The sequence below is a fragment of the Cornus florida genome, unplaced genomic scaffold (genome assembly GCF_030987335.1).
Source record: "Cornus florida cultivar Cherokee Brave unplaced genomic scaffold, ASM3098733v1 CherokeeBrave_3.0.0_Hap2_Chr04, whole genome shotgun sequence".
In the NCBI taxonomy this organism is placed as follows: Eukaryota; Viridiplantae; Streptophyta; class Magnoliopsida; order Cornales; family Cornaceae; genus Cornus; species Cornus florida.
The window spans coordinates 101075389-101098192 of NW_026775574.1; the positions used below are offsets into that span (position 1 = coordinate 101075389).

The 22804-nt window shown below is 34.8% G+C and overlaps 1 protein-coding gene across 3 annotated transcripts; it reads right to left on the bottom strand.

The window, feature by feature from the left end:
* Positions 1 to 1050: 1050 nt before the first annotated feature.
* LOC132304241 (uncharacterized) lies at positions 1051 to 22804 on the bottom strand. Of its 3 annotated transcripts, none has more exons than XM_059801824.1 (18): positions 22528 to 22804; positions 21632 to 21785; positions 20190 to 20328; positions 17417 to 17568; positions 15901 to 15984; positions 15742 to 15804; positions 15071 to 15199; positions 14772 to 14978; positions 13396 to 13515; positions 12835 to 12884; positions 11225 to 11507; positions 8007 to 8180; positions 7805 to 7903; positions 7354 to 7437; positions 7170 to 7251; positions 5561 to 5691; positions 5199 to 5469; positions 1051 to 1760 (listed from the first exon to the last, which is right to left on the bottom strand). In XM_059801824.1, the coding sequence occupies exons 2-17, from the start codon at positions 21779 to 21781 to the stop codon at positions 5263 to 5265; spliced, it is 2154 nt and encodes a 717-aa protein (XP_059657807.1). In that variant the 5' UTR covers positions 21782 to 21785; positions 22528 to 22804; the 3' UTR covers positions 1051 to 1760; positions 5199 to 5262. The 3 variants fall into 3 exon arrangements, with proteins under 3 accessions (XP_059657807.1, XP_059657808.1, XP_059657806.1); XM_059801825.1 differs by having other exon boundaries at positions 1055 to 1520; XM_059801823.1 differs by lacking the exon at positions 1051 to 1760 and adding an exon at positions 1767 to 2715 and having other exon boundaries at positions 22528 to 22803.

A 22804-nucleotide genomic window follows, 5' to 3' on the forward strand; every position in this document is an offset into this window, starting at 1 on the left:
TTTAGAGAGAGAGAGAGGGGAGAGGAAATGTGAGAGAATAGGCTAGCTATAAAAAGATAAATAAACGGTCCAGATTAAAATTTGTGTACAGCTTTTGCAAATAGATCTATCAGTCAACTCACTGGTCCTATTACCCCCTTACATGTCCTTTCTTACGGCCTCCAAAATTCCATACTTATATAACACGCAAGCACTTACATTTCAAATGAGTCCGATGCACAATGCACCCAGTGTACCCAATACTTTCTCCTTCCGAAGGTGAAAGAAAAGGGAATAATACTAGTGACAATGCCAACCAAAAAACACAAGCGGTGGGATTGTTTAACTTGATGGGGACATGGAATTATTGCCCTTGAATAGGGAAAATGCGACTCCTGACCATGTCAACAACTAACCGAGGAAGATTATACTTTTATAGATGATGATGATACCTTTACAGCTAACAGTTAACTAATGTCACTCTTGAATCTGCTCTTCCAACTTTTGTCTCAGATTTTCAAAGTGAATCGCAAGTTGATGCCATTTCATTGGATTTTTTCTTCCCCTCCAAACACGAACTGTCTTGCAAATTTGCAGAGTGAATCTGCAAGTTGAAGCCCACTCTCATATGTAGAGAGCCACTAATAATATATCGCATGAATAATATGTGGATCATTTAATTTTTTGAACATTTAAACTCCAATTGTTTGGGTGTAAAAAAAAAAATTCAATATTTTTTTATTTTCTTGTGTTTAATTGTCGTAAAATATTTACGAAAAAAAAAAAAAATCTAACAAATATAACTTACCCATCAATTTTTAACAAGTTATTTTACGCGTCCCATTTGATAAATTTAACCTCAACCTCGACCTCTGTTGAACACCGAATAAGTAAAAATAAAAAATATATGTTAACTAAAAAAAGAAAATTATTTTCCAAAGAAATAATTTTATATCGAAACAAACGCAGCAGTAGAGAATTCTTGATTCTCTCTGGTTTTTTCAATTTCTGTTGATTTGATCATACTCTTGTTTACTTTCAAATGGTGGCATCGACATTCATACTTGCCTCTGACTGCAACTGTCGTCACCTTATGCACAAATATTTAATGGCGTACACTTGCATTATGAATCACAAAGTGATTGGTGTTGTTTCACAGTCCCAAACAGACACTAATCATTCAATGTAGTAACTTCAGTTAAAGTGACACCTTCCCATCAACATTACTACCCAAGCACAAACATAGGCACCAGAGAAGAAATATTCACAAATAGAACACCATTGACTAAACTAGCCATGCAATGCTGTGCTCCACATAAAAATTGAAGATGTCAACAATGTCCACCATGTTATGCCCATTCAAGAAATCCCATAAATCCAGAGAGCATCTCTGATCAACCGATCTACTATTACATTTCCAAAGCAAAACTAATTTAGCTCCTGATTCGGCACAGGATACACACCAGAGCTTACACAATATTCTTCTGCGGACTGCACCAAATCCATGTCTCACAACAATTATCGTCCACGTTCAATTTAGGCTGAAAATAGAAGAAACACAAACGGTTTCTGAAATGGAGTGCGGTCACCCTTTCTCCTTGCAAGGACGTGGTAGTCCAACAAGAAGATCATCAACAGTCATTCTTGTATTTTTCAAGCTTATGACACAAGTAAATCACTTATCAGGAAATCACTTGTCAAAAAATAAGAAAAGAAGAAGAAGAAGCCACCAATATATCAGCTGAAGAGTAACCTTAACTGGTATCGTATCATTTCAACAGCTGCACAATTAGCACCAAATGGGGATATTGAAGAGCATGCTTTGCAGATTGTGTACGTTATGATAGCGGATAAGTTCAAGAGGGAGAGACGTAAACGAAAGGAAGAAAAAGATCAGAAAATTTAATAAAACTTTTCATGAATCATATACAAGAAAATATAAGACCATCTTACAAGACTAAGGGTTAAATACACCGACCTTGATCATATACAAGAAAATACAAGACCATTTTATAAAACTAAGGGTTAATTACACATGAATCAAACTGTTCGAAAAACTGTTGGTTCTGTCAAAAATTTGGCATGCACAGACCAAAAATGCCCATTAACCTACTTGAAAAGACATTACTAACATTATGATAGCATTATATTATAGAAAATAAATAAAACTTACTTTACGAACAAAACTACCCTTCTCTATCTCTTTCCACCCATCACTGCCACCCCTTCTCTCTCTCAGCACCCACAACCACACAACTTCTCTCTCGCTCTCTCCACCAACTCCATGGCCATGAGAGTTTAATACACACACACACACACATATATACTTAGCAGTATCATACAGACATATATATATGTATTTATGATCACCAATATCTCTATTACCTTCCCAAAGCCTTCAAAGGATGCAAATGGGTCTTCAAATTTATACAGCATTTATCAGCTAGTGAAATTTATAAAAAAACATTGACCATTAGAGATCCGCACCATCCACCCCCTAATCAGAAAAATAGTATATACACACACAGGCAGTCTGCATCTCAAGTTCTCAAATCATTAGGTGTCCCGTAACCCACTCTTCATGAAAACTGACAACCGGACTAATGGCCGCCAGTTCGTGGGCTTTGAGAGTCCACTCAGCCAAGAAGTTCTCTACTGCTCGTCTCAACAACTCTAGTACCAAAAAATTTCACATCTTTTTCTTTTTGGTACTTTTTTAGCTTTTCTGTTTTTCCCCTGCACATCAGATAAACATTTATCACTCGTCGTGCCGGCAACAGTAGATAATCAGAAAACCATCAGCCAAACACAACCCAAACAACATTCCCATTGTCCCTCTCAAACCCCTAATCAAAAACCCAAAACCCCAATATCAAGGATGAAAAATGACCCCAAAAAAAAACTAAATTCAAGATGAAAATGACCAAATCCACTAATGCTTGTCGTCCTGACTCACTGTCATCATGGAAGAATTCAACAGCATCACTGAAAACCACTGATTCCTTCCCAGGCTTGAAGATTTGAGGTAGGTTTACATAGTTATATACATACATACATACATACATATATATATATATATATATATATATATATATATGATTCAAATCAAATGAAGAACAGTAATGCTCATTTCCCTAACCAGAAAATTTGAGCGAAAGAGAAATGGGTCTAGATGGGCGAAGCGAGGGAAAGATAAATGGTGAAGCTATATATATATATATATATATGGATATAATTATGAAAAGAGAGAAGGTAGCGAAGTTAGCATAAGGGGGAGAAGAGAGGAGAGAAAGGGGATGGTGGAGGTGGTGCGGGGAGCTGGCCGTGGGGTGTGGTGACATTGACAGTGGTTGAGAGGAGAGAGAATTGAGAGTGGGACGAAGAGAGAGAAGATAGGAGAATAATTTTTACAATCAAAAGGGGAAAAATATCAATTCATAATACTAGATTTCTCATTATTTTATTGTTAAAATAATCAGGGTATAAGAGTAATTTCACATTATTTTTTTTATTGCCCATCAGCCATAAATCGGTAGAGGGGAGGTCATTGCAAGATTTTTCAAAACTTTCATCCATGTGTAATTAGGGCAAAACTTAGGGGAGGTTATTATATTAAACCCTAAAACTAATTACAAGATTTTTCAAATTTTTCATCTGTGTAAGTAAGGCAAACCTCCGGGGAGGTCGTTGTACTTAACCCTGGCTAACATCCACTAAGAAAATAAAAAATTAATAGTGTTAATAAAAACATGGAAGAAAAGTTCCATACATGAGGTCAATTAGGGATGCAAATGAACCGAACCAAGCCGAGCTTGAGCCTATCAGGCTCAGCTCGTTCGTTTGTGGGCTCAACTAGAGCTTGGCTCAGAAGCGTGACGAGCCTGAAAAACTGATCTTGAGCTCGGCTCATTTAATAACAAAAGTCACTGAGGCTCAATTTTAACTCGTGTTCAAGATCATTGGGTTTATTCATGAATAAAGTTGCAAATGAACCGAGCCGAGCTTTGGCATGTTCGGGCTCAGCTCGCCATAGTCAGTCAGGGAGGTGTTTGGGCTTGGCTCGTCAAGATATATCCACAAGCTCGGGCTCGACTGTACTCATTTGCCCACACACACACACACACACACACACACATATATACACCATTTCAATCTAAGATATATATGTATTTATAATACATGACAAATTCATGTATATGTTTTCAATCTAATATATATAGTACATGCCAAATTTGTGTGTATATACAGACGAACAAATCATATGTATAGCTATATATATATGTTTGCATACCTTGAGGTTATTTAAAATCGTCAACGGTTGTGCATCATTCTCCTTTCGCAATTTATTTCACTAGTCGTCCATTGATGTCCTTGAAGAATACGAAATACTAAAGGGCCAAAGTGAAAGGCCAACCGTTACCAATCTTTGTAGAAAATGAGAGATGAGAGGGTAGGGCATCATGTGGTCGGTGGGAACTGGGAAATGATATTAGGGTTGGCCAAAGTGAGGACGATCGTCGCCGATCTTAGTAGAAAATGAGAGATGATAGGCAGAACAGTTTTGAAGTGAATATGGGAAAATTTAGTTTGTTGGGCTTTTCATTTTGATAATGAGATGTATTTTACATGTGGGTTTATATATATGGGTTGGACAAAATTGTTTACACATATGGGATGGATAAGAAAATTAAGTTGGACTGGTAAACGAGCTTGTTCACAAGCCTAACGAGGTGGCCTAACATTATTCAAGCTTGGCTCGTTTACTAAACGAACCCAAAGTTAATGTTCAAGTTTGGCTCACTTGCTAAATAAACAAGCCCGAGCCGAACTTTTGACGAGCTGAGCCTGAGCTGTTCATGAACAGCTCAGTTCATTTGCAGCCCTGAATCATGAACAAAAATGACCCTAAACATGTTCATGAGCTTATAATCATGAACCTATACAAGATTATGTTTCTTAGCGTGTTCACAATCCCTATACGAGCCTATGTTCAGAACATATGCGAGCCTACACAAACCGAGCCCAATAATGTCAGCTACCATGTACCAACTGGATCATACAACCGACCAGCACAGCACAGCACAGCACACGTTACAATGCTATAATAAATGGTAACTAGTTACACAATACTCCAAGTGACCCTTTTGCTACTACAGCCATGAACATACCCAACTTTAAATTGACTAAAACTCCATAATTACTTGCAGCAAAGGGCATACCTCAGTGGGGAATGGGAGGTTTTCCAGTTACTAGTTTCCACTGGAGATATCATATTTCATATAGTCACTCCACCCTACACCTACGTTGCACGAAATTTGAATGGTGGTGGTGGGCTTTGCTCATCATCATCCTTGCCTTATTCCCATGTGGATGATGGTAGGCTTTGCTATCATGCTGTATTCTATGAGCATAAATGGGTAGGCGAATAATCTCATGAATCTCATTCAACAATAAATCCTCAGTGATATTATCATTTATGCTTCGCATCACCTGTTTTTAGATCAGCAAACACCTTCATTTAGTCAGATAGATTAAAACTGATTTGAGAAACAATCTACATAAAAATGGTAATGAGATGCACCTTCTTGTAGGTATTGAAATCATTTGGAGTTCCTTTGTCAATCCTTGTCCGCATATAGACCCAAACATTTTTCTCTGAATCCCAAGAACATTCAACAATTTTCCCCGAGTACAACAAGGGGTCAGAATCATCTGTTGAAAAAAAAAAAAAAAAAAAACACAACAAAAAAATCAAAATAACAAACAAAATAACAACCATTTTTGAGACACCTAAGAATGCACCCAAATAAAATTGCAACACCAAGTGTTCAAACAAAGAATAAATCCAGCTCTGGAATACTTCACAAATATCATTATCCAGAAATAAATCGCTAGACTTAACTGTAACTGCAGGTCTTGAAATCTGGTAGGTTTTTTTTAAAATAAAATAAGAGAGAGAGTGTGTGAGAGAAGGAAAACCCCCCAAATTTCTTTTACCAAACCAGCATGATTTAGATAAAAATAACCAAATGGCAGCGACTCTCAGGAGACCTGATATTAACTTCATTAAACAATGAAATTTCCCATCTAGAATTAGCAACATGCAAGGAGAAACTGTTTGAGCTAGCCACATTACAAATACACTAAACTGGTAATGCTGCCAGACATGCAGTGACACGGTAGCGCAACAACCAAGTACATCTCAAATCTTTTGAGACTCCCATAAGTGGTTTGATCTTCTGCTTGGTTTCTATTACTTAGAGGGCACTGTTTCACCACATATTTGGCTCAAACACAACCATGAGTTGCACATTACCATCATCTCATAAACTAATTTAACGGCATTATGCCTGACACGCAGAGGGATAATAAGCACATTATATAGTTAGGAGAATCCAAATGCATCTTAACTCCTCCAGACATTGCAGAACAATAGAATAAACTGATAAAATAAGAAAGGATAGCCATAATAAGGCACCAAACCCCATGTCAACTAACTGCGGTCAGTCGTGCGTAACCTATTTCAACTAGCTCTCTCCAGGGTCAAATCCTCCAGAAAACCAGAAGCGCTGATGCCTTCGGATACTGAACTAAGCTTGTGTTAATACCCTAAATATTGATGGAAATAAAACCGTGAATCTGAGCCACCATTCTTAAGTGGATTCTTTAGTAACAAAATGGTAACATGGAATATGTACAGCAACAGATCACACAATTAAGTAGTTCAGCTAATGGTAAGTAAAAGTCCATTTACAATTTTGAATTATGTGATTAAAACATTCACCTCAGTACTTCAAAAACTAAAATCATGAAAGTAGAAAAACATCAAATGCCCAAAGTAGAAGATCGATGGTTCAAGTCCCATGGAAACAAAATGGGTGTGCAAGTTTCAACTAGGAAAAAAATATAGTATATATCAACTATTCGTCCTAGCATCACAATAAAAAATAATAATAATAAATAATAATAAAAAACTCATAATTAGGATGTATTTATTGTATGGCATGCAAACCAATTTATTTTTGTACTCGTACAAGTTATTGAAAAAGAATAAGGAAAAAAAATTATAGAGACAAGCATTCAACTTCAAGATATTCCAATATCGGAAAAAATGCAAAAACGCTTCACGGCTTGTCATATTGTTGACACATTAACGAAGATGTCAAACAAAAAAGAAGAAATCCACTAACCACTAAAAACAACCCTATTCCCTTCCATCAGCTTCTTCTTCCCTCTTTCATGCAGAAAAAGTAGCTGGCGATTGTCAATCATCTGTCAGCACAACAAGAAGGTGGTGACAGTGAAATTTGTAGCCAGTATGACAAAAAATGACACCAAAAGCAATAGCTGCGACAATAAAGTTGATAGAACAACCTCAAAGAGAAAGTCGACCGAGTTCATATATTTCCACTTTAAGAGGCCTTCATGCGTTCTGGGAACGTAAGGATCATCCCAGTCCTGGAAAAGAAAGACCATCGGTAGACACTTCTATATAAAACAATAATCTCAACTCCAGTTTTAAGGAACACATTTATCACTTCTAATATGCTAAACCTGAATAACTTGGAGATGGGCTTTATATGAACTACATATATTGCACAACGAATACTGACAAATATAACAATTGAAAATATGACAAAAGGCTATTTCATTATATGAATTGCAGAATCACAATTTGTCTGCAGCAGAGAAATATTGTTAAATAAGTTCTTAGACAAGGTACATCAAACTTCAACAGAAAAGTTGATGACTCAAAGGCCAACAAAAGTCAGATTCATTTTTACTTCTTAAAACTCATATATCAAAGTATACGATCCTTAAGCACCTGAAAAATAAGACCATCTGCTGCGTGTGAAAGCCTTGGAATGAATTCCATAAGAAGTTTGTTAACGGTAGAGAGCAACCAAAAATCCTTCCTCCTCACCTGATAAACTTATTAAGCAAATCAATAACCAATCCCAGTAGAAAAAGAAAATTGAAATATTTAATATTTGCAGTTAATCTTCCACAGTCCTAAAAAAACATACCCTAAATGGTTCCAAGTCGTATCTGTAATAAGGATTTCTACTCAGGTTCATGTTTTTCCAACATTCATATTTCTGAGGTTCAATCACTTTTTTATCAGGCGTTGGAAAGCGTTCATAGTTCCGAGGTTCAATCACTTCATTCTCAATCATTTTCCAGCGTTCATGGAAAGGCCACTGCATCAATATTCAATATCATACCATCACAATAGCAGAACTTTCAGAAGGGGGGGGAAGGAAGGGGGATGTGGGGGCGGGTATGGAAATTCATATAACAAAAACATCAAATAATGAGGGTCAAAATTATGAAAAAGAAATTTCAAAGACTCATATGATTTGATGATACCAAATTACTGGAAGATGCTAGAAACCATTATTACATCTCATCACATATACAAATCATATTGGGTATAGAACGCATATAAAATAGCCAAGCAGTTGAAAGCATATAGATTCAGTCCCCATAAACTCGGAAATCCACTGATTACCTGTACAACAAGCCAGTAAATGACTTTCACAATCTTTCCAGGCATTCTTCACGGCTTAAACTGGCTAAATAAGATAGCATGATTGACCTTAAACGTATTCCCAAATAGGCTCTCTACTAGTGCCAAACAGAAACAATGAAGTCACTTCAATTCAATCCGTATGTATTATTGCAGAGGCCAGAAGAAATGAAAATAAAAAACCCACTACACAATCCCAATGCAAATTGAAATCTTACAATCATGTCCTAAGTAAAAACAATGGGATTTCATAGCGATGAAATCCCACACTAAAAATTGCATCTCTTCTATTAAGCAACCTATTAATCTAAGTGTGTTTAAAAGCCCCTCCAACCATCATTCATTTTTGGAATCTGTAGCAGAAAGGAAAATGTGTTGTAACTGTAGCACAGACATGGATATGACAATGATACATCTTTTACTAAATATTTATTTAGTGCAGAACACGGTAAATTACCAATATACCTACATTCTCCCAGTACTTCATCAACCTATTCTAACAGAAAGCCTTCATTTCTCTATCCAAAGACCCAGATTTTTTATTATATCCTTCTTAAGATTTAACTTTACAATCATACTTTTTGCAACAAGAAGTGCCAGTTGATTTTGGCAACATGTCCCAAATTACACAATGTTCTTATGAAAAGTCTGACACCTGCTGTGCCAACCAGAGCTGCATAGGGTCCAAAATTTACATGAGAAGGCCTTTCTTCCATAGAGTCATCCCACTCAGCTTCATGATATGACCCAACATAATTAGAAAATTAATATTAATATGTAAGTGACTTAAAACTGAACATGCAAAGCTTAACATTTGACCGATTTAGCTCGTGTGCATTGTCATAATGCTCTACGCCTTAAATAAATGATCATATAGAAGCTTGGATTTTCAGGCAAATAAAATAATTTCTAGGCTATCAATTCTGATTATTGACTAAAACATATATCAAGTTCATATCTAGTTACTGTCACACAAAATTACTTCATAAATTATGTTATTTACATGAAATATTTTCATCGAGGTAAGGGAACATAATATAATTTCATATATAAGGCTTCAAAAATAGATCTAATTGATGGAGGACGGTATACACACTTGACAATGATGGCTTAAATCGGTTATGAGCAAACTAGCTGGTTTTGCATGTTATACTCATTTAAACATCAATAGCAAAAACAAAAAATCAAAGAAAAAGAAATAGAAACGATCCAGTAGGTGCCAAACAGAAAACAGATATACACAAAGAAATTAGAACAGAAGTTCACTATCAAAGCAGATATCATTTACTGATACTACAGATTTTCCTAACATCCTCTTAATATTTGTTAACACCGTCACACTTATTAGAGAGAAACTTTGTTTGGTCAAAAGAAATGGAACAACAGATGCAAGGACAAGATCTATATAACACCAATTATTGGATCTCTGATGCATCAGATAACAAGCAGTTTCTAAGTTGGTTTTTTAATCAGCCAAATTGAACTAAACTTCCCTGAACTATCAAATTGTTGCAAAATTCACCACTGAACTAACTCAACAATTAAGCCCTCAAACACATCAACCCCCGAACTAAATAGCTGTAAAATTTAGCCATTAAAAGATGTGAAATTACCATTTTACCCATTAATATAACCATTTTATCCTTCAATCTATCTTGACAATATTTATCTATATGTGTAAACAGTACATGTGATTCATATTCCATCCACCCTCTTTCTATCTAGAATTTTGAGTTCGCGTATACATATGGTCTCGAGTTTGTGTAATAATCGATTGAGTTCTATGCATACCCATCTAATTCTTTTCCTTCACCATCATCGCCTTTAAAATCCTTGTTTTCATTTGGAAATTTGATTGATAAAGAATGTTTCAGCTTTGCAGTTTTGGGGCTATTAGGAACATATTCTCTGTTACTCTTCCTTCACCTTCCTCATCGCGCTGGTCATGTATCCTTCTTGCTTTCTTCAATTCTCGGTTCAAATTGTTCTCCGAGCTTCCATCGGTGACAGAATCTTTGTCAGAGGTTGTGCTGTCTTTAGATTCGGTGTCCTCAGACCAATGCAAGAGACACGCACTATATATTTCAAGACTAATATTGATATTTTTCATTTTCCCCTCTTTTTATTTTTCAAGTCAATAGATAACGAATGGAACTTTTATCAATACATTATTTTCATGTATCATGGGCGTTGCACACCAATCTTTTAGCGTTCATTTGGTTCAGGGGTCAATGTGAAACATTTTGATAGGTTGAGGGCTTAATTGCTGAGTTTTATAGTTTAGGGGTGAATGTTGCAACAAATTAATAGTTCAATGGTGTTTAGTGCAATTTAGCCTTTTTAATATTATGATTGCGAATTCACTAACACCCAAACCCAAAGACATTCTTTGACAAGTGGTTAAAAGGAAGTTGCTAGGGATGAATTGAAATCACTCTGACAAAACAACTCATATCAATCAAGTAATCCTGGGGTAACTTGTTTCCCAGAAAATAGCCTTGTGGCTTTGTCCATACGTTTCAATAACTCCTAGCATTGCTTATATTTACAATGTTCCACAGTACGTTATCAAACTACATGCGTGTTGGTGGAAACAGGACACTAACAAATTAGGTGCAAAACCAGTATCATGGAGTGTGATGCATGGTCTGCAAGTAGAGGCACCAGTGAGAATGGTAATGAGCACAGTATCATGTAATTTATTTTATATCTAACCTCGATGACAGAATCGTTGTTAATTGCCATAAGATCATAGATCAGGTATCTTCTTTCCTGCTTCTGCGAGCCAGGCAAAGTATCAATTATCATCTCCCCATCAAGTAACGTGTAGTGGTGAGTCTTGGTGTTTTTGCAAGGAAATCTCATCTGGACCCTTCGGAAATTAAAATGCCTATCAATTAGGTAACATCCATCCATAGTTATTAACATCATATATCGCGTTCCATCCGCTTTCCATGTTGCATAATAGTAATGTTGCCTTAATAATTGTAAGTTTCCCCTGCACACCACAAATATGAATTGTATTGTTATAAAAAGTGAGATAATAATCAACGAGGAATGTTGGATAAAAATATCTCATATACAAGTACATAACATCAATGACATGAATTGCTCAAGACTAATGTGGTATGAATGACACGTTCATTAACATTCTCAAGAGGAACTTGTATTACAGAACAAAGTGCAGTAGTTGCAGGTTTTCCAAGGCTCTAAGCATCATTTTTGCTACCTGTTTCCTATCCAATACAATTTCCAGTTTTTCCAATAAAGAATTCAAGTTAGATGCATCAGCTAATAAGAAGCACTGCGACATGGAGATGCTAATAACAGCTTTTAGTTGGCACTCGTGCTGTTCAATCACGTGCTTCCAGGAAGTGGGACTAAGATTAACTTCAAATGACAAATCCCATTTGAGACATTATTATATTCTTGCTAAAAATAGGTCAACCAATCATTAGGATAGTGATAATATGCAATCATCCAACAACCTGGGCTTGTGGAAACCCCTCCAAGACTACAATTTTGTGCATCCAGCCTTGTTGAATGGCTTCCTCAGGGTAGACCAGTCAACTATAGCAATTGGTGAATTTAAATCCTACATTATGTTTGTTACATGGAATCTTCAAAAGTGGGTAAAGTTATCCATGGTCAATCACAAAGTACATGGATTGGACAGGGGTATAGGATATATGTCCGACACTTTTGATTAGATATGCACCTAAAATAACGTATCAAATAATTCAATTCTGTAATATTATTACTTCATAAAAAGTGAAATACCTAAAAACTATGTTACATAAAGATTTTTGTCATTATAGGCTAGGACCAAAGACAATACAGCACCCAAAATCACCATGAACAAGAGAAACCACGAAGCCCTAAGTCAGAAGAATAATGACCCCGTATCCAAACTTTTAGGAGCTGGAACTTCAACAGATCCATAAATCGTAACTTTTCACGTAGTGATACCAAGCACAAGTAACACCACTATCAATCGTTAGTTTATTACTAGTATCAAAGATCACATTTAATGTCTTCAAGAAAAAAAAGTTTCTTGTATCTCATGAAGAGCAAAATTTTACATTCTCTCCTCTAAAAAATATACGCTTGTGTGCCTAAATGCATAGCATCAAAACCCGTGACTAAGAGACTATCCCATTTTTTGGCACATTCTTTTCCAACTACGACAAAGTGAAGAACCCTAACTTGATGTACAGTCACTGTGGTTGAGGATCACACAGAGTCGTACATAAGATGATTGATTTTATAGAAAAAGAGAACAGCAAACCATAACTATTAGTAATGAAGAGGAGACTGAGATCAACCTGCTAAGAGAAACAGGGTGTGAACCTGGAAATTGAGAATTTCCTCTTGCCTGAAAACCAAGATGATAATTAAAGCATAAGTGACAAGAAATAAGCATTTCCTTAGATATAATTCCAATATTGACATTCTTACAACTAATTTTGGTTTAGATTTATAAAACAGTAAGAGACTGTTTAATAAGATTCAAATTTTGGGAACTTCAAGTCTTATTCAAGCAGGAACAAGGTCAGTGCCAAAAATTAAGAACTGAAGCCTTATATAGTAAAAACAAAATAAATATAGTAAGATAAAAAAATAACATTGAATGAGTAATTTACAGGCTATAGTGCACCCAAGCACTAAAGATGCGAGAAATATCTTGATGGACCAGAAGAACAACTAAAAGCAACCCTAGAATAACATGAATATGCTAAAAAGATAACAATGGGTGTAAATGAAGTTGCAAATAAAATGAATTAAAATGACACTGGGACACCCAATCTCCATATCTATGCATTCAGATATAATAAGGTTGAACGAGTCCAAACATCAAAATGGAGTAGATATTTTGATTTGCCTACCCCTACACTCAGCTTCAGTGATTGATAGCAGAACTGTCGCATCGACTCTTGCTGGTCAAAAGGTATATTATCCCCCAAAACATCATCATTTGTCATTACAATATCTATCTCATTATTCTCCTGAAACAATAGAGGCAAGTTAAAACTAAAGGGGAGGGGGGGGACCAGAGAAATCAGATAAGCAGGATTAAGTGTCAATTTAAGTAAAATGCATAGAGCCAAAATTTTGTTTTCCAATACAACAGAAAGTATAGTAACCAGATGAATCGTGTCAAACAATGAGTTATGGACCAAGAGTGTTAAACATCTAAGTTAGAGTAAAACAAAGAAAAAAAAAATGGTACATTAAAGCAACAAAAGACAAGATTTTGGGGGAAAATCAAAGTCACAACAGATGGCAACCAAAAGCCACGTTCTTTTTCCTTGATAATTGCAATGTCAAAATAAAAACAAAAAATAGAAGACAAACGAAAATGGCAAAATATATATATATATACAAAATATTTTTGTCGTTATATATATATATATATATATATATCTTTTAATATCCCATGTCATCATTGATGCTAAAAATAATAAACTCTATATTGCACCAAATCAGTGGCTTCAACAATAATCACCAATTCTGAAAGGCCATAGATTTTGCCAAATTACAGGTAAGATAAAAGTCCAGTACGATCTTTCCAATGTCCTTACAAAACTTCAGCCAAAACCTGTCACCGCACCTCGTTTGTGCAGCATGGTCTTTGTTGCATGTAATTTAACCATCTAAGCCAAAGCCCTCATCTTACGCTCAAATGATGTATCTTTTCCAAAAAAATAATAATTCCTTTCTTAATTTGTCACAAATTCATCTCAACATCAACCTTTTGGCCACCTCACTTTATAGGCAACCAATTGATTCCCTACACTATAATAAAACTTTGGTGTTTAGTAACCTCATGAAGATAAAGTTCTAAAAAAACAACTAAACGAATAAAGGGGGCATATGCCAATCCATTACATCAACAACAACAGCAAGCCAGCGTAAAGCACTCAACATACCATATTATTAAAACGAAACTGATAAGGGAAATATGCTAGCCAGGTTAGACAATTTTCCCAGTGCATCCCAAGTATGTCTAGCTTTGTGGGTGAAGCTGGTAGCAGGAAGGGACTGGATATTCCAAATGACTGGAAAATAGTATTTGCTGTTCTCAAATATAATTTCCCTTCTTGCTTATACAATGCAGCAATGCATACAGAACAAATTTCCTCACTGGGCTTCATTTTCATGATATCATTTATGTTAACAACCATCTACTCCAAAAGCTTAAGCATATCCTCTGACAATTTAAAGCGTGTTAAAAAATAGAACTTTAATATAGTCCGCTTACATGCAAAGGAGCAGCAGGACCTCCATTATCGTCATCGTCTGTCACTGCATCACCATTAAGATCAAGATCAGAAGATTTTTTCCACTCTGGAGTTGGAGGACAACTGACCAGTTCAGGCTTTATTTCATGATAAAAGTTGTACAAGGCATCAATATAGTCCGCTTTGTAGATTCCTGGTGGCCGTTCTTTGGCAAATTTTTCAATTGCCTGCACAGTGAGAAGCCAAATAATTCTACAGTGGACTTTTCGATGGAATCAAACAAGAAGAGAAGCTGAAAGAAAATTAACATATAACTCACCTGAGTGACTGATATTGATTGTGTACGTTTAAGGTAATGAACAATCATATACCCTGTGCGGTTATGCCCATGTGTACAATGGACAAGAATATGCTTTGAGTGCTTGTGACAATCGAGAAATTGTGAAACCTGACAAACAGCAATTATATATCAATCATTATAAGCAACTTCTCTGAATATATAACTTTTAAGGCTTAAGGAAATCCCAAGGAAAAGCATGCTGGCCTTTCTTGGATCACTAACAAACCAACATAGAACTAATATAAAAGTAAAACAAAAGGATGAGAAAAATACATCAGGTACAGACAGCGAATAAATGCTAAACATAGCCTCTGAGCATCTTCAAAACTTCATAAACTACTGTCTAATAAAGTAAAATTCTAGCTGTAATGCAACTTATTTGCTATTATAGATATAAGGTAGAAGCTGGTACTTTGTGCTTTAAAAGGGTATGAAATTCTACTTTTGCAGTTACTGCTCAGAAAGAACCTATCTAATTCTCCCTAAATAAAAACAATATTGCAACAAGAGAAACTAGAAGTGGAGAACTATTCTCTGTCAACATTAAGAATATACTATTACTCGTACAACATTCACTTAGAAGGTGTTAAATTCCGGCACACATATTAGAAAAGCATATAGATATCCTGAATGTGTCTGAGAAAACTTACCTCATAGACAAAGTAATTTACAGCCTCGTTAGCAGGTACAGAATCACGCCCCTTGCATCGAATCTGAATCACAACATCAAAAACTAAAGTTTATTAAGTACCAGTCAGAAAAGTGTAGTGTAACTAGAAACAAAATTTATTTAGCAATCCATAACCCACCTTGACATACTTGATACCTTCTTTCTTCCAATCTGACGCTGGATAGTAACGACTAGTATTTGTAAGATCAATCACTAACCCAAGCTGGAAACATCAATTAACAAAGTTCAATTCTAAAATTTTCTGATGAGCAATTTAAGCTAATATTATTGATACTACATTTATTATAAAAAAAAAATTATCATCAAAATATTATGTCATTAAATATATTGCAGGTTTTTATGACAATGACATTATGAAATGCGAGCGTCACATTGCTAATGAATCATGAGAATAGAGCTTTAAAATTTCCATATATGCATCTAGATAGTAGTTTTAGTCCCACAAGGAGTTTATTTAACTAAGTTTATAAGTTCTTTATATTTCTTATTGCAATTTGTATAACGATTTCCATGTGAGGTAGATAATTTCTAAAACAAAAGTGCATGGAAATTAATTACAAGGAGAAACCCAAGCATACACAAGATGTACAGAGGCAAACATAAGAGGTAACACCACATTTTATTGCAAAATTACAAGAATATCTTCAACCCAGCAAGCTAGATTTATCACACCTTCCCATTTAAGAACCCCGTTAAAAGAAAAAAGAGAAATCAAAATATATATATATATATATATATATATATATATATATCAAAATGACTTGTTTGAAAAGTTATTTTTAAATTAATTCCAACATCCAAAAATCTTTATCGCTGTCACTAAACCCTAGAGGTAGAAGAATGATAACAAGCTACCCAAAAAGCTGGACGAGAAAAGAGAGAACCCAATTTTTCCTTTCTTTTTTTCCCCCCAAATAGGTAACATATTGAGAGAGCTCAATTGATTCAAGGAAACCAGTTATATGAAGAAGCCAAAGACTGATTCACTAGGAAAAAGCGTCTAAGAGTGTAATGTGACTAATGAACACAAACGTGGACCATTCTCATTCATAGAGTAGTGTTCCAAAGTTTTTCAAATTTCACACTTTCCCTCCTTTGGATGGGCTGCTGTGTTTCCAGTGCTCCAACATAGGACCGCCTCCAGACCGGCACTCCAAAATTCTGAATTGGCACAAGTGCACAATAACAGGAATCTTCTTAAGCTCCTTGCTCTATGGGCTTCTTGTTTGATGAATGTAAAGCATCTACTTCCTAAACTACTTTTATATTAATCTAGCATGCAAAAAATTTGTAGCCTCAGTAAGAATTTTATACCTCCAATGCATGCAATTGTTGCCCAAACCTGCATGCAGAGTTTGTCTCTTTTGGTGAATTGATTAAAAAATAAATAAATAATTTGAAACACTTAAAAGAAAGGATCTCCTGGTTTTCAAGAAGTATGCTGAGAAATGATAAAAAAAGTTGAAACATTTATAAAAATAATAAATAAAAAAGGAACATTTCCTGGTTTCAAGATCTATACTTTTCTCTTCCAATGATAAGAATGGTAACATTCATTTTACATTCCAAGAATAACATGTCGCAGTCTCCAGAACCCAGGGAGAAAATAAAACGTCTAATCTCAGAGTACTTACTTTTCTTCCTAAAAAACTTTGTTGACGAATCGCTTGCCTAACAGAGTATCTTTTACCGGAAGCAACACAATCATTAAAAAAATCACCAAGTGGAACTTTAGAAGGGATAATAAAATTTATTTCCTGACCAGCTGCAGGGCAATCCAACCAACCTGCAATGTGAACAATGAAAAGTTCAAATACATGAAAACATGGAAGGAAAAAGATTTGAAATTTCACTATAACTTACACCAATTAACCATAAAAGTTCATCAGAATACAAAGAACAGGTAAGAAAGGAGCAAGCCAAATACATATGCTTACAAAACTAATGCATTTTACAACAAGAACAGTTCAGGAGCAAAAAGGCGGGTTCTAAGGCTCAAGCCTTAATTTGACACGTGCCATATGAAGTGGGATCCACTTGGAATCTTACATAATTGGGGTTACTTTTATTATGCTATAGAGTCAACCACTTATTACCTCAATTATGGGGGGTAATCCAAGGGTCATAAGTTGCTATAAAAAGGATAGGATGTAAACATGGGGACTTAGTGAATGAATGAATAAAAATGTGTTATGACAAAAAAAAATTGAAACCGAAACAATTTCAATAGAAGTCATAAATAAAGACTTCGATATCAATTCTTATAAAAATCAAAGACTCGTGGTGCAAAAAGGTATTCAAATCAACTGGTGCTAAAATCAATTCATCATAACTCTAGATAGATCAAAATTTCCAATTTCCTTGATGAAGCCCACCTAACCTTATATCATAAAGAATAGGGTGCATGCGCTGTTGGAGTGGTGGATGGTGAGTGTGAGTGAATAAGTGAGAATGTAAATAAATTCAAAAATATGCAATAAAATCAAAAAATCAAAACAATGTGAATCTGCACTTCTATAAATAGAATATTCATGATATTTACGTGAATGGGAACAGGGAACTCTAAACTAAAAACTGTGAGGGGTACACAAAAGTAGCTGGTTTAGAAATCTCTGTCATCTTAACTTCATAAATAATTTCACACAAATAAATCATAGAAAATAAGCTATGCACCACAAATTTAGCTCTCACAAACCCATAGTGATCCAGTCTTTTAGCAATTCTGCTACTACTAAAACTGGAAATAATTTCTCTCATCACCATCATCTTCTTCTTCTTTGCCTTATCCCATATGAACGGGAACAGCCACAAGAGTTCTCTTTTTTGGTTCTTTTCTATCATAAGCCATGTCTTCTACTATTACATTTCATCTTTAAAACCAGCTCTAATTACTACATCCCACATGAGTTTTGGTCGGCCTATTTGTCTCTTACCCTCTATGCAAATAAATCTACAATTTTCTTACCGGTGCATCCATCGATCTCCATTGAATATGAAGATACCACCTACGTCTACTTTCTCTTATATCACTAACAGACGTCATTCCTAACTTTTCCCTCGCACATTAATTATTAATCCTACCTTTCATAGTCACTCCTATCATCCATCTTAACAATCTCAATTCAGATACATGATGTGTTATTCTTATTTTGCAATATTTCCGCTCCATACAGTATCGTTAACCTAACAACAGTCCTATAAAACTTTTCTTTTGACTTATTTGGTACTCATTTGTCACATAAAACGTCACTAGTTTGTCTCCATTTTGTCCACCATGCTCCAATCCAACTTATTACATTGTTGTATATCTCTCTATCTTGTCGTATTATGAACCCTAAATTTTGAAAATGGCTATTCTAAAAGATCCTTTGGTCTTTAATTGTGATAGTTATATTGTCCTTTAGGCATTTGGATTGTAAGGTATCCTTCATGTTTCTAATTTTATTGCTAAGGCTTCCTTAGAAGTAACCAATAGAACTATGTCATTTGCAAATAACATACACCATCGAAGTCTTCTTTGATACCCTTCATTATTTCATCTAAAACTACAATAAACAAATATGAACCTAATACTAAGCCTTGGTGCAATCCAAAAATTATAAATAAAATCATTAGTCTCTACACATATAGTGCGAAATCTAGTCATTGTTTAACTATACATATCCTGAATGAGATTTATAAGTTTCCAGGAACTTGTTTTCTTTGTGGAGCTCACCAAATTACATCCCTTGGCATTTTATCATATGTCGTCTCTAGGTTTATGAAAACCATGTGTAAATTCTTTTGCTTACTTCTACACCCATCTATTAAATGACTTACTAAATTGATAGCCTCCATAATGGATCTACCTGGCATAAATCCAAACTAACTGATATTGAAGATCCTTTTCTTAATCTTTGTTCAATTATCCTTTCCCTAATTTCATCGTATGTCTCATTAAATTAATTCCTCTGTAATTTCCACAATTTTGTATATTTTCTTTATTTTTATAAACTGGAATTGTAGTACCCGTATTCCTCCTCCACTCATCCGGTATTATTTCTTAAGTATTTCCTCTACTTCCTTAATACTAATTTAGTTTATCATTCCTTACATAGGTTCATTAATTATAAGTTCTTCTCGAGTATATTCACCATTTAGTAATATCTTAAAGTAATTTTTTCATCTTTCTAATATCTCTCTATATATATAAGGAGTTGTTTTTCAGAAACTGTTGATCCGTTCAGAAAATAAACCTTAATATATTTGATAATTATTTTTATTATCTAAAAAACAATTCTGACATAAAGCTACCATTATTTAATTACCTTTTCTGTCAAAACAATGTCAAAGAATATGCCTAGAAAAATAAATTAGTCTCTAATACTAATAAAAAGATCGATCCATATAAATTAGTCACAAACTTACCAGGAGGAAGCTTATTTTTATCATAAAATCTCTGGCGTTTTGCTTGAAACATTTGGTCATGCATAGGTGGCTGAGATGCATGCATTGGTCTGTCATCCGAGCACTCTCTTTTTAGTCGTTGACGTCTTTCTTCACGCTCCTAATGCAAAAGCACATAAATTAAAAAATATATAGCGCACAAACACAAATATTTTTAGTTTCTTTTTTTTTTTTGATGAGTAACACAAATATTTTTAGTTTCAAAAAAATAATCAGCTATTTTCATATTTGTGAAAAAAATCATGTCAAAAAATGTTAAGAATGTTTGTGCTTGTCCAGAATGGCAGAATTAGAACAGAAATGTTTTTACTCTTCATTTGTAACAAGTGAACAAGAATAAAAAGCTAACACCACACACGAAAAATGCTGACGTCAAAATATTTTCAAGTATTGACTTCTGTAAATGAGAGGTGATCAATCCATATGCTGCATGTTTAGACAACTAAAAGAATGTATTAGAAATCAGAATTAAGGCAAAAACTAGGTAGCCTAGTTCATCTCTTTAGAGTGACATACCCAACTACCAAACCAGGAATTGTTGAATTGATAATAAATTCATCCTTAATTCAATGATTAGACCTCATGGAAAGCAGATTTAAGATGGTCCCTAATATTACGACCTTCCAATTTGATGAGTCCAAGAATTTGATGGTGTGGCATGCAGCTAATAATGGCTCAATCCCAATAAACTCCAGCAAACGGCATTCATGGTGTCAACTTGGACCATTAGCAGTTACAAAATATTTCCGAATGCCATAAAAACTAAAAAGTAAGAACTGGATCAAGTAAGCGATGATGGGAGTGAAGAATTACTATTTCACTGTTACAGTATAGCAGGCCTGTCAAGTAGTTTAGAAACAAAAATTATAAAATTCATGCATAAGCTTCAGCCATGTAAGAATATATAATGAAAGCATTAACCATCATGAACTTCTTTTTATTATGACTAATCCATGGTCACTTTCAAAGACATCAAGAAACAAAATTGGAGTTTGAAGCTTATGCATGCTTTCATTAAAAAAAGAAAAAAATATATCAGTATCATAACTTCTACAAAATTCTAGAAACAACTCTACAAGGAATAACATAAATGTGTTCCAGGTGCCATACAAGAAAGAAAGAAAGAAAGAAAGAAAAAAAACAAAAAATGATATATAGAGAGAGAGAGGGAGAGTGAGAAGGGGAAAAAAATGCTTGTCAAATGCTATGTGGACTCTCATGAATGTGCTTATTCTCGAGAGGTATCCACAATCCTTCTATAAATTGCCAAACACAGATCAATACTGATACAAGTAAGAAAAGAAATATCCATGTAAAATTAATGAATAGTGCCAATAGGATAAGTGCATTATTTGAAACAAAATTCACAAAGCATGAAGTAAAAACTAAAGAAAGTGAATTACCCGATGGTAAATTTCAACTGCAGATTCTGTATGTTCTACATTTCCTATATGTTCTGGGGCAGTGCCTTCTTCTAAATGTGGTTCAAAGGTCTCGTCATCTTTTTCTTTTTCTGTTTGTGGCGAGGCATTTAAATCCATGCTGGCAATCATTCAACTATCACCAAAACAACATTTGCTACATTAAACACAATAAAACAAGCATCTTTACACGCAATCTGAGTAACTGAAAATACGATAGAATGAATAATGTCAAATGCTGAACATGTGACAGCTGCTACTACAATGAAACCATATCCCAGGAATCCACGAAGTAGAATATCTAAAGACAGAAAAAACTTAAGGGTATTGCCCCCACCCCCAAATTTTTTTGAAAATTTTTTTTTATAGGCAAATAATAATAATAATTAGGGTTGTGTTTAAAAAATTACTTACATTGCCCCCTCATTGTCCCTCCAAAGTTCATTGACGTCTTTTTATTCTTACTTTAAAAAATCAGTGAAAGAATATGTAATTCTATCACAATAGTAGTCCTTGATACAACATATCACTGCTACTTTCACACACACACACACACACTAGATGTTCTGCACTCGACAGTCTCATTTATCAGCTTGCAACATGTTCCCCTCTCTCTCTATATTTTTGTATTATTTTGTTCGTCTTATTTACTTAATTTTTTTCCTAATTTTTTTTAGGTTGTGCGTTCCTGGACCTTTACTGAGCTTGTGCTATTTAACCATTGAACTACAAAGCTGTAAAATCAACCTCTCTTCTTCATGATAGACATGCTTCTGTTAATATATATTGATTTATATTATTAAAAAAACATATTATATTATATTTATACTTCTTATAATTTTGATAATAAAGTGCTACACAATCAAGAACAGTCGAACCTCGAGACGCAGACGCAAACGAAGTCGACCACAAGTTTTCCTCCCCAGTATGCAAGCGAAGTAGCAGATTGAAGTTAAGAGTGCCGTCTGAGAACCGGAAAGAAAATATTCACGGTGCGGACACGTCGAAAACGTGAGTAAAAGTTCAACTTCAAAACCCTAGAGGGGAGAAAGCTCTACTGTTGTAGAGAGAGAAAGTGATTCGGAGAGAGATGAAGAAAGCGACCGCAAAATATTAGGAGAAGATGACCGGTACGAAAATCAAATTTATAAGGAA

Bases quoted from the DNA above. Each gene is read 5' to 3' on its own strand.
- LOC132304241 (XM_059801824.1), bottom strand. From the start codon at position 21,781: ATGATTGCCAGCATGGATTTAAATGCCTCGCCACAAACAGAAAAAGAA. The intron at 15,805-15,900 runs GTGGGTTATGGA...GTTGTGATTCAG, and splicing joins AAGGTATCAAGTATGTCAAG to ATTCGATGCAAGGGGCGTGA. The intron at 8,181-11,224 runs GTTAGATATAAA...ATATTGATGCAG, and splicing joins ACAACGATTCTGTCATCGAG to TGGCCTTTCCATGAACGCTG.